Raw genomic sequence first — 12,401 nt, forward strand, 5'->3', positions numbered from 1 at the left:
GTTCCTCAATGCTATTACATTAATCAAAAACAGTAGTAACTCTGTATTTGACCAAATAATCACCAACCTCTGGAGCAAATTCTCAGTTAATAGAATATTTTTTTTTTATAGATGACAAAATTTTTTATGATAAAAATGAGTAACTAATTTAAAAATAAAAGGAAACTTAAAAGTATATAATGTGTCTGATTCACATTTTGCTTGCATAAAATCAGATCGAAATGTTTGCAGATAAAATGGACACCAAAGTTTTTTAAAATAAGCTTCTAAACAAAGAATACAATATCACATTAGCAGTTTTACAACTATCATAATTAAACTGCAGATCTATATCAGAAATTATCTCAGCAAGAATACAACAAATTCACCGACACTTTATTTGCCAAGAAAAACATACCAATGTTAATGCAGCTTTAACAGTTGTCTTTACTTAAGTGAAAGATACCTTTAAATTCAATTCTAGCAACAATGCTTGATACAAAACACACCCATAAAGCAATAAACACGTCATCCCAATACTCAATATTAATCATTGGGTATACACAACTAGTTTTTAATTATTAAAATTTAACACTTGATGGCTGCTTAACTGCCTATGTCTAGTAAATATTGCTTAATATCTTATTAATTAATTAGCCATATTGTAGCCTGATAAATATTTGGCTGTATCATTGGATTTGACTTTAAATGCAAGCATAAAAGCCAATAGCACAGGCAATTACTTTTATTATGGAAATGAAAAGAAAAACACAACAGGATTATCTGCAAGCAGTTTGTCATTTTTCAACAAAATTACAAAGCTTATTTAGCATTGTAATATGTTGAGCTTGTTCATCTATTCTTGTCTTTATTGCTGCAGTTTCACTTCATCAATAATGAAACAGAAAAAACATGTACGTGTTCCTTCAACGTAAGAAAATGTGAAAGTCGGAACAGGGTAAATAAGGATATCATCATTGCTCATAATGGCTTACATTAAGTTATTTTTCTGTAAAAGTTTTTCTGTGAAGAAACCAGTAGATAAAGAAAACAAAACTCAGACTTTAGAATTAATCCCTCAAGTTATTTTAAAATTTTTGGCTGAATTTTATAATTCAAACTGAAATTTTTTTTGTATAAAAAGATGTGATGTATTGTTAAAAAAAAATCCAACAATGAGTTGCTTAACTTTCTTGGCAACATTTATTGTGCATGTGGTACCATCTGTTACAATATTTTATTATCGAAAACTTTTTATATTTTTAACTATTATAAAATGGCAGAAAGCTTAATTTTGAAGATAGGGATGGGTTTTATAAAAAAAAAATTATAAATGCTAATAATGAGTAAAATCGTCATTATGTCTGACCCTACTGAAAATATAACACACAACCCCTTTTATCTCCCCACTCCATCAACCTTTAACCATCAAAATTTAATAGCGTTGATCCCCCTAATACACAAACCTCCCTGCAAAATTTCAGAAATTTTCGACAAAAAGCACGGGAGTTATTAAGCTTCAAAGAGGGTGAATAAACTTGTGCCCCCCCACACACAGAAAAAAACCCTCTGAATTTTTTTTGCATTTCTTAATGTTTCATGGTCCCAAGTCAAAAATGTAAAAATCTGGAGGATCTTTTTTGATCAATTTCCATACTTTCCCTCTGTTGTAGATAAGAGATGGGAAAGTAATAAAAGGAATTAATGAAAACATCAAGGAAAAATAAATTTTTATCAGAAGTCAAATCTTGTTAATTTTGCAATAATTTAAATCATTGTAGGTGTGTCTGAACAATAGACATTTTAATTTAAATTACCAAATGGTTTCTGTTTACAGCTCAGAATCAAATACACAGCAATGGACCAAGCACAATACCGCAATATAATGAAAGAGAGAGCCCTCAAAAACCCAGCACCGCCAACAGTTATAGTATGCAGGACGGGAGACCTTCCGTGGAAAGTCTGCTGGATGAACTGCAGAGTGCTGTTCCAAAACACAGTAGTTAGTAAGTACGATCATATCGTTTGAGTCTATAAATTTTGCAGAATTAGATTAGCAATATTTATCGAAAATTAGTGAAGATTTATAAAATATTAAAAAATTTCATCTGTATTGTTCGGTGAATCAAATTTAAAAATTTCATTTATTACAGAACACTGCAAATTTTAATGTTATTGCATAAATTTGTGTCATTTTTAATGGAAAACATTACTTAGTTTCATTGTACAAAAATATTCTAGAACAGCAAAGCATTGTGTGTTACGTAAAAATGTCATGAACAAATTACCTTCTATTGTATTATTTCATAGTTTTTGTCTCTTGCCAAAGTATTATTTCATATGATTATGATTATTCTAACAATAACTTCAGTTGCTGCTGTTCAAACAAACATTTAATACAAGTATTTTTATTTTATTAATTAAAAATTTTCTTTCAGATACTTATTGAAACTGCCCATAATTTTAAAATTTATTGATTTTTTCTATGCTTGATTTTTGGCACAACATATTTTTGCAATCAAATTGTTTTGAGACTTTTTATGTTGTTCGTTGGCAAGGAGGACACGTATATTTAAGGCATAGAAAGTCGTACAGTGACGGCCAAAATACCAGGTGTATAAGCTTAAATCCACTGTTTGCTAATAGATGATGTAAGTGAGTGTATTAAGCTACCCTGATAACACCATACTTTTTTTGATGATTTTGACATCTGTCAACATTAATCAGTGCAGATCATCAACTATTTCATACAACAACATACATTTTTCCTTTGGTAATCATGTCTACTTTTGTGCCAGAAAAAAGAGCATATGTGGCAAGCTTTGCTTTTCTGCTTCACTTTGAATAAATCGGCTGCCAAAGCACATCGAATGCTTGTGGAGGCCCATGGCAACAGTGCTTTATCAGAAACCACGTGCAGAGATTGGTTTCGTCAGTTCAAAGACGGCAATTTTGACTTGAGCGACAAGAAGTGTGAAAATCAGCCCAGGAAGATTGAGGACCATCAACTGCAGGCTCTTTTGGATGAGAATGATACCCAATCACAAAAAATGCTTGCCGAGCAATTGGGTGTTACTCAGCCAGCCATTTCCATGCATCTACATGCCATGGGAAAGATTCAGAAGATCGGAAAATGGGTGCCATATGAATTGAACGATAGGCAGATGGAGCAATGCCAAAATACATGCAAAATCTTGCTCGCCAGACAAAAAAGAATGTCATTTCTGCGTCATATTGTAACTGGCGATGAGAAATGGATATATTTCGAGAATCCTAAATGCAAGAAATTGTGGGTTGATCCAGGCAAACCATCAACATATTCCCTAAGATCGGAAAATGGGTGCCACATGAATTGAACAATAGGCAGATGGAAAAATTGCTTTGGACAGAAGACAATGCTGTGCATTTGGTGGGATTAGCAGGGTATCGTCTACTATGAGGTATTGAAACCTGGTGAAACTGTCAATGCCCACTGCTACCACCAACAACTGATCAAATTGCACTGTGCTGCGTGAAAAAAGGCCGGATTATCAGCAAAGACACAACAAGCTGATTTTCCTCCACGACAACGCACCATTGCACTTGTCAACATTGGTCTGAAACTACTTGGAGACACTCAACTGGGAGGTGCTACCCCATCCCGCTTATTCACCAGACCTGGCCCCTTCTGACTATCACCTGTTTTCGTCGAGGCACCACGCGCTTACTGAGCGGCACTTCGATTCTTACAAAGACATCTGAAAATGGCTTGATGAGTGGTTTGCCTCAAAAGAGAAGGAATTTTTTTGGCATGGTATCCACACAGTGCCTGAGAGATGGAAAAAATGTGTTGCTAGTGAGGGAAAGTACTTAAAAAGCAAAAACAGATTTACTCAAAGAAAAAAAATGTGTGTTTTTTTACTAAAAAACAGCAGATTTAAGCTTATACACCTGGCATCTGTCTCTAGAAAAGCATAGATATGGTTTCTAGAAAAATATTTCTAGGTAGTTTGGTTATAAACTCTAATTTATGTGTAATCTTACACATAAATTACGTATTGTTCTCTCTACATGTAAAATTTCATGGGTAAAAGCCAATTCATATAGGAGTTACAAACAATCAAAAATCACAAAATCTTTATCAATAAATATTTTTAGTGATTTATTAGTACTATCTGAAGAAATTATTTACAAGCAAATATATCTTGTCAAAAAAGAGTGAAACAGAAATTTTACACCACAAGCATGTAATGAGCACGTAATTAGTGTAGTTAGCACAATCATTTTGATTTGAACCTGAAAGTGCACAAAAATAAGTGGACTAATGGGCTCACGTGTGTCTTTTTCAAAATAATCAGATTTTTGCCATGTGTCGCACAAAATCAAATCTTTATGTTATGGCAAGGAGAAATGATTATGAATTAATGATTGTGCCATTAGGATAAAGTCTCTACTAATATATCCAATATGAATGGGCCTTTGCCAATGAAAGTTTGCATATAGAGAGAACAATAACTCGTCTTTATAAAAAACAAAATAAAATCAATAGATTAGGACCTGCACTGAGATCATGGTTTTGATTGTTAAAAGAATTATTGTAATTGTGGTAAAGTTCTTCATAAGAAGTTATTTCTAATTGGTTTAAAATCATTATATTAAAATTTAAATATCAAGAAGCATTTTAATATTTTCATCTTACGTATTGCTTATTAACAATAATTTATTTAGGAAAACAGTGGAAATTACTTTATTTCTATTTAATACTAACAAAGAGAATATTGTTATGACTAAGTACAGGCATACCTCGACTTACGTCGGTTTCGAGTTACGTCGTTCCCGATTATACGTCGCTTGTTAAAAAAGTATATGGAAAAATAAAAATCAAGTTTAAGTTATTTTATTCGACTTTACGTCTGTCCGCCACAAATATTGAAGTCGTAATATCACTAGATAAACGTTTAAAGCACATAAAATCATATTAAAATATATACAAGTATGTACTGTATTTACAGTACACGCATTCGTAAATTTAGATTACTTTTTTTGTACTATATTAAAAACTAAAATTTATTTGTTTGTAAGCTTAAAATAGATTTTTATTAACCATATATTATTTAAAATGCTTTCCTAGTGATAAGTAGATTCGGAGACAGGTAANCGCACCCGAGGAGTGGACCAAAGGGCCCCGGCACCCGCAAAGTAAAAGAAACATTAGAAAATTTTCCAAAAATATATTCCCAATTAAAAATTAATTTTTTTTATTTATATTGTGTCGTGTTTTATTTTTATATTACTTACGAATTGGCGATGACATAAGGTGGGAATTTTATCGAGTTCTTGTTAAATATTTTTTATTGGTTCAATTCGGCTCTCCGAGATGAAATCTCGTGCGCGCCACTGGGTCTAGCCGTACCCGAATTTAAACCTAGGTTTTTTCGTGGCCGGAATGAGCGCATTGAATCTTTAGCGTTAAATCCGTGGGGCGCAAAATATGTTTTACGCGGCCGGGTTGCCCGTTCCTAAACAGCTAAGGTCGGCCAGACCCGAAGATTTCAAAGTAGGATAGAGGGCACTTTGTAAGAACCTCTAGACCACACCCTTTTCGTCCGCAGGTTTTTTAGCGAAAACTATCGATACCGGTCCAAAACTTTTACAACGTTAGGTTATTTTTCTACCAAAACATTGCTATCGGCAAAGAATAAAGTCCGACGGTCGATCTTTTGCCAGATATTAGTCTCCAAACGTGGAAGTTGCCGGAAAATCGGAACTGCCCAACAACGCCAGTTCCGGTCACCATCTTGCTGGCGGACGTCACGCTCGCAAGTTAACATAACTTGCATAAAGCGACAATGGGTGTCTTTAACAAATAATTATTGCATTAACTGGTACAAATGCAGGTCACGTGGCGAGGGGGAACCCCCTACCGGTAGACCCCCTCTTTGCGATCAATAAATGTCTAATGAACCACACCCGTACTGGCGACCCTTCACAAGATATAGTCCCCCAAAATCGGGCCGTGCGAGCTCCCAAACCCCTAAAATTATATAACATCACGTACTCTACCGAATGGTCTACTCGACAATTAATACGCAATTTTTTAATTAGTTCTGTTCAAAGCATCTTTTACCGGCTTATTAATACTATATATAAAAAAAAAACTATATTACATACCACGTACAAATGTACGAACAACTTTTTGCCCAGCGAAGCGGGTCCTTGCAGCTAGATTCTAGATTACTTAGAAAAACAGTCTTTTATATATATAAAAAAAAAACTATATTACATACCACGTACAAATGTACGAACAAATAAAAACCCAACGAAGCGGGTCCTTGCAGCTAGTAGTTTTATAAAAAAGAAAAAAGTCACATCGGTCCAACGAAATTCGAAACACCAATCTCACGAGTACGAAACTGGNGCAGGGTCGGAGGAAAGTAGTTCGGCTGCTCATCCACTATTGGTCCAGACTCTATCAATCTTGTCGCGAAACGACGTTATAGTAGGTACGTTATACGAAAGTTGCTACAATTTTTTCGCTACGTTATAGGAATTGTCGTTATAGGAACGTATGTTATAGGGGGGTCGACTGTACATATAAATTGTGTCTTTGCTCTGCTTAAGACACAATGTTGACCTCTAGATGGTGATATTAATTATTTTTATAAAGTGTCCAATGGTATTTTTGATTTAAAATGAAAAATAATCATTTGTTAGTTTATAAAAAAAAGAATATACTCAATTATGAGATGATTTTGATGGCAAGCCAATTTTTTGTTGTTTTTTAGGTGGTGACTGCACTAGGCAAAACTTGGCATCCAGAACACTTCACTTGCACGCACTGCAATTTGGAACTCGGCACAAAAAATTTCTTCGAGCGTGACGGCGAACCTTACTGCGAGAAAGACTATCACAACATATTTTCTCCCAGATGTGCTTACTGTAATGGACCAATCCTGGATGTGAGTAGAACTTAATTTTATCTTGCAATAAATTACAATTACCTATAAATGAAAAATATACAGAAAGGTTTTTTATTTATTAATTCTTTAGAAGTGCTTAAATAGTTATTTTAAATTAAAGAAAAAACAAAATCTAATGTTTAATCTAAAGACAATTACTTACTGGCACAATTTTAGACAATTTTGAATTAATGGCATCACATTAAAAGTTTATGAAAAGCCAACCAAATGATTTTCTGGATGGTCTACAAATATTGTGTTTTACATAAATATTTAACAATATTCTTTTACTGGATTAAGTCAATAAAACAAAAGTTTATGATTGGGTGAAATTCTATTCAAGATACTTGTCATTAATCTTTGTTTGTAGTAGATTGAGTAGCAAAACATTCAATTCATGTTATCACTCAGATGACTTGAAAAGATTATTTATGGCAAAAGATAGACTAATTTAGTGTCTTGGCTCTCATGCTTTTATCTCAGTTCACACACATTTTCACATCAGTCTACAGGTCACATACTTGCTTACTTTTGAGGTGTTACATGTGTCTTTTTTATTCTAAACTGTCATCTGATGATTACAATCAATGCTGTGTGTTATCTGAGACGTTTCGCTTGGAGTGTCCTGTCCGACTTACCTGACCTAAAGAGCGTAAGTGTGGCGGGTATTTTTCACAAGCATTGCAAATAAGCATGTTTTTGTGGTGATATGTGCACAATAAGACAAATCTCGGTGGCAATTCAGTGAACGGCCAGGACGTGTTGAATTTCTGAAAGGAATTCAAGAGAGTTGTATAGAGAATAACGTAGCAGTGGTTTTGCCTTTGAATTTAGTTTAATTGTCAGAGAGCTGAGAAAGCAGATTGCATCATATTAAAGCAGAATTTTCTTAATCCCTCTTCAAACTTCTGACATAATAGTCACTTTACTCCAATAAGTTAAATGAGTTTTACATCAGAATCCTGAGGAGGGATTAAGAAAATTTAATCCAAATCTCATAGCTATTTTATTCTTTCTTTATAAGCAGTCTTTTTTTTTTCTTTAATATAGGTATTAAATCGGAGACAGACATGAAGTTTTTCACTAGCCTTGTGTTTTATGACTGAATTTTAACAAAATTTTATATCCATTTCATTTAAAGATCTTTCTTTAATTGGTTTTATCAATTTTTTAAAAGACTTTTTAATAAATGATATATATTATGTGTATTCTTGCAAGCACAGTTTTTGGAGTAGTTTACTTTTTTTATTTTGTATCAATAGTTAAGTTTTATTATTGACACAAACATTGAAATGGCTGGTTATCATTCTTAAAGACATTTATCTCTGTGTGCTAGTAGTTGCTCCGCCTGTGTGACACAGTTCTGATTATTGGTATAGCCATTTCCCAACCGATAGGTGGTAATGTTTCCTTCAGAGATGCTAGAGTCGTGGGAAAAGGTGGAAGTCCAGAGGAGCCTGGCCAAGCCAAAACCTCTCGGTTGCATTGCCGCGGTAACGCAACAATCTTTAGCTACGTTTACACAGTTAGTTTTTTGTCAATTGCAATTGCATTTGTGTACGGTTCAGAGGGGATTGCAGTTGCAAGTGTGGCTAGTACAACAGTACGAGCATAGCCTTTGGCAGAGTTTGGGAATGCACGCATTGTGGAAAAATACAAAACCACAGGACCAAGACATTTTCACTTACGACAAATGGCTATCAAACAAGTAAACATTTCCTAATAAGCATACGCATTTGACAAGAACACCACAGGCAGACATTGATAGAAGTCCCAAAAGATGGTCTCTCAATTTTCTGGCGTGAACTACCTGTCGACGAGAGAGACTGGGTGCTTCCACGTTCTGTCTTGAAACTGAAAGGAAACTCACATTTCAATTTTTAGGATGGAAGTGACAAACCGGAGTTTTATCATATCCGGCAATGTCGGAACTTAAAAATTCTCCACACACTTTTACATAATGGCATAAACACTCCGTTTGAGAGTGCTCTCGATCCGCAGAAACCCAAACACCGGCAGATCTCAATCTCCAGGAAGATGGAAAATCACCATTCCACCGGACAGGGATTTTCCATCAATTTGGAAGTCTAATAGAGAATATAAAAGAAGTATCGTTAGAGGTAAACAGACTAGTATATGATGTGCAAAAGCCAAAGACAGAATTGCTTCGTACCCCATCAAAATGGGGTACGAAGCAATTCTGCCAGGTCAGTCTGCAATGCAAACCACAAGGAAGGATGCTCAGATTCTTTTCATTTAGGAACGAGAGACCACATAATCCCTACAAGTGAGCATTTGGATAAAGTCACTCGGCTTGCAACAAGTTTACGTGGCATCTCGATACTTCTCCACGCTCGTATAGACATTACGAACGACAGAGGTCCACAAAGGACCTTTAGAACAGTTGGCATAACATAAATAATTAATTTAACATCCGACGGCGCTCGGACGGCATAATTGCCCTGTATTCAGAAATTGCAAATTCAGATTGATTTCTATCATCTCATTTAATATTAATAATAAAATTATTTTTAATGCATTTGTATAATGTTTAAATTTATGTAATTAAATGAATTTTAATCGAGACGGTCCCTTACCTTTTAGACCCTTTTACCGGACCAAGTAATTGGATTTTGTTTCGTTTAGAAATGCGTGACGGCCCTGGATAAAACTTGGCACCCGGAACACTTCTTCTGCACGCAGTGCGGTCGACAGTTTGGCGAGGACGGATTTCACGAAAAGGACGGGAAACCCTACTGTCGAGAGGACTACTTCGACATGTTCGCACCCAAGTGCGGCGGATGCAACCGACCCATTACGGAAAATTACATTTCCGCACTGAATAGTCAGTGGCATCCGGAATGCTTCGTATGTAGGGTGAGTGCCAAACTTCTATTAAAAATTACGGTAATCCTAATAAAAAAGCGATTCGTTGATTGTTTATTTTACTAAATTGTATAAACGACTGACGGCGATTAATTCGTTGCAGGACTGTAGGCAACCGTTCAACGGAGGAAGTTTCTACGACCACGACGGTCAGCCTTACTGCGAGACGCACTACCATGCCAAGAGGGGATCGCTGTGCGCCGGATGTCACAAACCCATCACCGGCCGATGCGTCACCGCCATGTTCCGAAAGTTCCACCCCGAACACTTCGTCTGTTCCTTCTGCCTGAAGCAACTGAACAAGGGCACTTTCAAGGAACAGAACGACAAGCCTTATTGCCACGCCTGCTTCGAAAAGCTCTTCGGTTGACCCCGCCCCGCCGCCCCTCCTCTCTTCCGACCGCCTTCTTTCGCTAAACGTTAACCGCAGTTTTTAGTTACGTGACGGAGGCCGACCCACCCGTTTCTATAGTAATTGGCGGCCCACTTTGTATACGCCCCTCCGTACGAAACGGTGTATTGTATATCTGGGTGAAAGGCATTTTATTCCGGTGTTTGCCACGTCGTGCCAAATGGTGTGCCGACGGACCTAAATAAAGCTTGGACGCTAATCGTTTACGTATCGTTATGGCAGTGGAAATTCTTTTATTACGTAAAAACAAACCGGAATTCTTCGTATACGCGGGCACCGGATAATGTTGCCGACCGCGTGGCCCTGGTCAAGGTTTTTATACGTGGCCGGTTGGATTATCCGGAATCCGTCTTAGTGCATTCCTAAGCGTGACGTTTTTTGGAAGATTTTTATTTATATCGAGAATTGGGAAAAGATTAACAAAAGCGCTTTTTTCTTTACTTAAAATAGTCGGACCGTTTCTAGGAAACAAGGTGAAGGCGCGTCTTTGTACGAAATTTGTTCCAATTTGTTATTAAGATTTCTTAAACTGTGAAAAATCTTCGTTTCTCGATGCATCAATAAAGCATTTTAAAACAATTTTCGTCTCCCGATATTTGTTATATTTAAACCCGTCGTGCCTTTAAAAAATTTTGCCCCACCTGTGGCCAAGCGGTCTTCGTACCCCGAACACTGGGAGTCTAGTCTCGGGCTCGCGCCTCGCTCGGACGGGCTGGCCCCGTGGAGCTTTCCGGGCTTTCTCCACGTCTGTAACGCCTAAGTAGGGCCCAATTTCCCTTAAAAAGACCTCCCGGGAAGCATCGCCCAAGTGTTGCGTTGCCATAACTTAACCAACAACGTTTCGATGGGTGGTCTTAAAAATACGTACAAAATCGAGAGTGACTCCGAAAAATTATCGCCAACCGTTCGCCGGTTTTAATTTTTTTTCTTTTTTTTTTTTGTCGCTTCTTCGAATTGTTTATCGTCACCGGTTTTACTTACTAATTAACGAGGGTTAATAATTATCGGAAAGCAAATGTAACGCCTTAAGCTGTCGCTTACCGCACGTTCCGGTGTCCGATTAGAACCAAACCCGGCCGTTAGATTTTATTTTAAAAATAACATTTTTATTAAAGCCGGGAAAGTTACGCAACTCGTTGCTAGAATTTTCAAATGAGAAGATTTATATACATCACTGAAAAAACTCGATTAACGTTTAAAAACACTTCGTCGTCAACTAATTTGGAGGAGAACCATGTGTAAGGTATCGCGTTGAAAATATCGGAACACTAATCCTACCACCTTTGCATCTTCCGAAACGGACAACGAACACTCGGCCGTAATTAGATCTAGATTTCGAAAGATGCTTTCACAATACGTAAAAGCATCCTTTAAACGTAATTTTTCAACGTCGTGCAGCGATTCTTCTGCAAAACAAACTTCTACGCTGTCCACGTTACACATCTTTTCGTTCTTTAGCTAACGAAGACGCAATTATAGACGCATTTAGGTTAAACAATCTCTTTCTTGCCAGAGTAAGGACGAATATACAGAAATATGTTTTGTTTTTAAATAAATTTTGTTAGGTAATATTTCTTAATCGCTTTTGACATGGAATCGTTACTCGAAACAGGCCATTTTATTGTTTTATTATCCTGTTTATTGTACGATAAATTTGTAGTTTTCTAAAAAGAAATCAGTTTTTCTACCTGACAAATTACAAAATACCACAAATAAAGTAATAGTTATCTATATTATATTAATATATATATATATATATATTAGACGTGTGTGTCCCTATATTTCACTTTTCCGCCAAAACTACGCATCGCACATGAATGGTGTTTGTATGTGGTAGTAGCCCCAAGTCTCCATTCGTGCATAGGGGTGGTTGCGTCTCGATAGCTATAAGGGTGCGGGAGATATGGGGCTGAAAGTGGTTTTCTATTTCGATTTAAAAAATGTTCGAACCGTTTTAAATTCGAATTTGTTATTGCATATTGGTTCGATTATAGAACGATTGTAAACGTTTCAGAAACGTTGAAAATAGTTCGTTTGACTGGACGTGAACAGGAGACGTTCAGAAATAGAATCGGAACCAGGTCTCTAATTAGTCTGGAAACGGGGGACCTAATTCTTGCATTCTGTGAAAACGGGTAAGATTGGCTATAATGTAATTATCTTAATCTTCACTATCGTTACTTTTT

The 12,401-nt window shown here is 36.2% G+C and overlaps 1 protein-coding gene across 1 annotated transcript in view; it reads left to right on the forward strand.

Annotated features, from left to right (window-relative positions):
• LOC111635177 (paxillin-like) overlaps positions 1-10,794 on the forward strand; it is a 50,185-nt gene extending 39,391 nt beyond the window's left edge. Inside the window, exons 4-9 of the mRNA XM_023380068.1 lie at positions 1,817-1,985; positions 2,351-2,381; positions 2,778-3,272; positions 6,744-6,917; positions 9,564-9,794; positions 9,907-10,794. Coding sequence (XP_023235836.1) covers positions 1,817-1,985; positions 2,351-2,381; positions 2,778-3,272; positions 6,744-6,917; positions 9,564-9,794; positions 9,907-10,173 — 1,367 coding nt within the window. The 3' untranslated portion in view covers positions 10,174-10,794. The remainder of the gene's footprint in view (positions 1-1,816; positions 1,986-2,350; positions 2,382-2,777; positions 3,273-6,743; positions 6,918-9,563; positions 9,795-9,906) is intronic.
• Positions 10,795-12,401: the final 1,607 nt, after the last annotated feature.

This window comes from Centruroides sculpturatus, unplaced genomic scaffold (assembly GCF_000671375.1).
Source record: "Centruroides sculpturatus isolate CEXI.00-Female unplaced genomic scaffold, Cexi_2.0 scaffold905, whole genome shotgun sequence".
Classification (NCBI taxonomy): Eukaryota; Metazoa; Arthropoda; class Arachnida; order Scorpiones; family Buthidae; genus Centruroides; species Centruroides sculpturatus.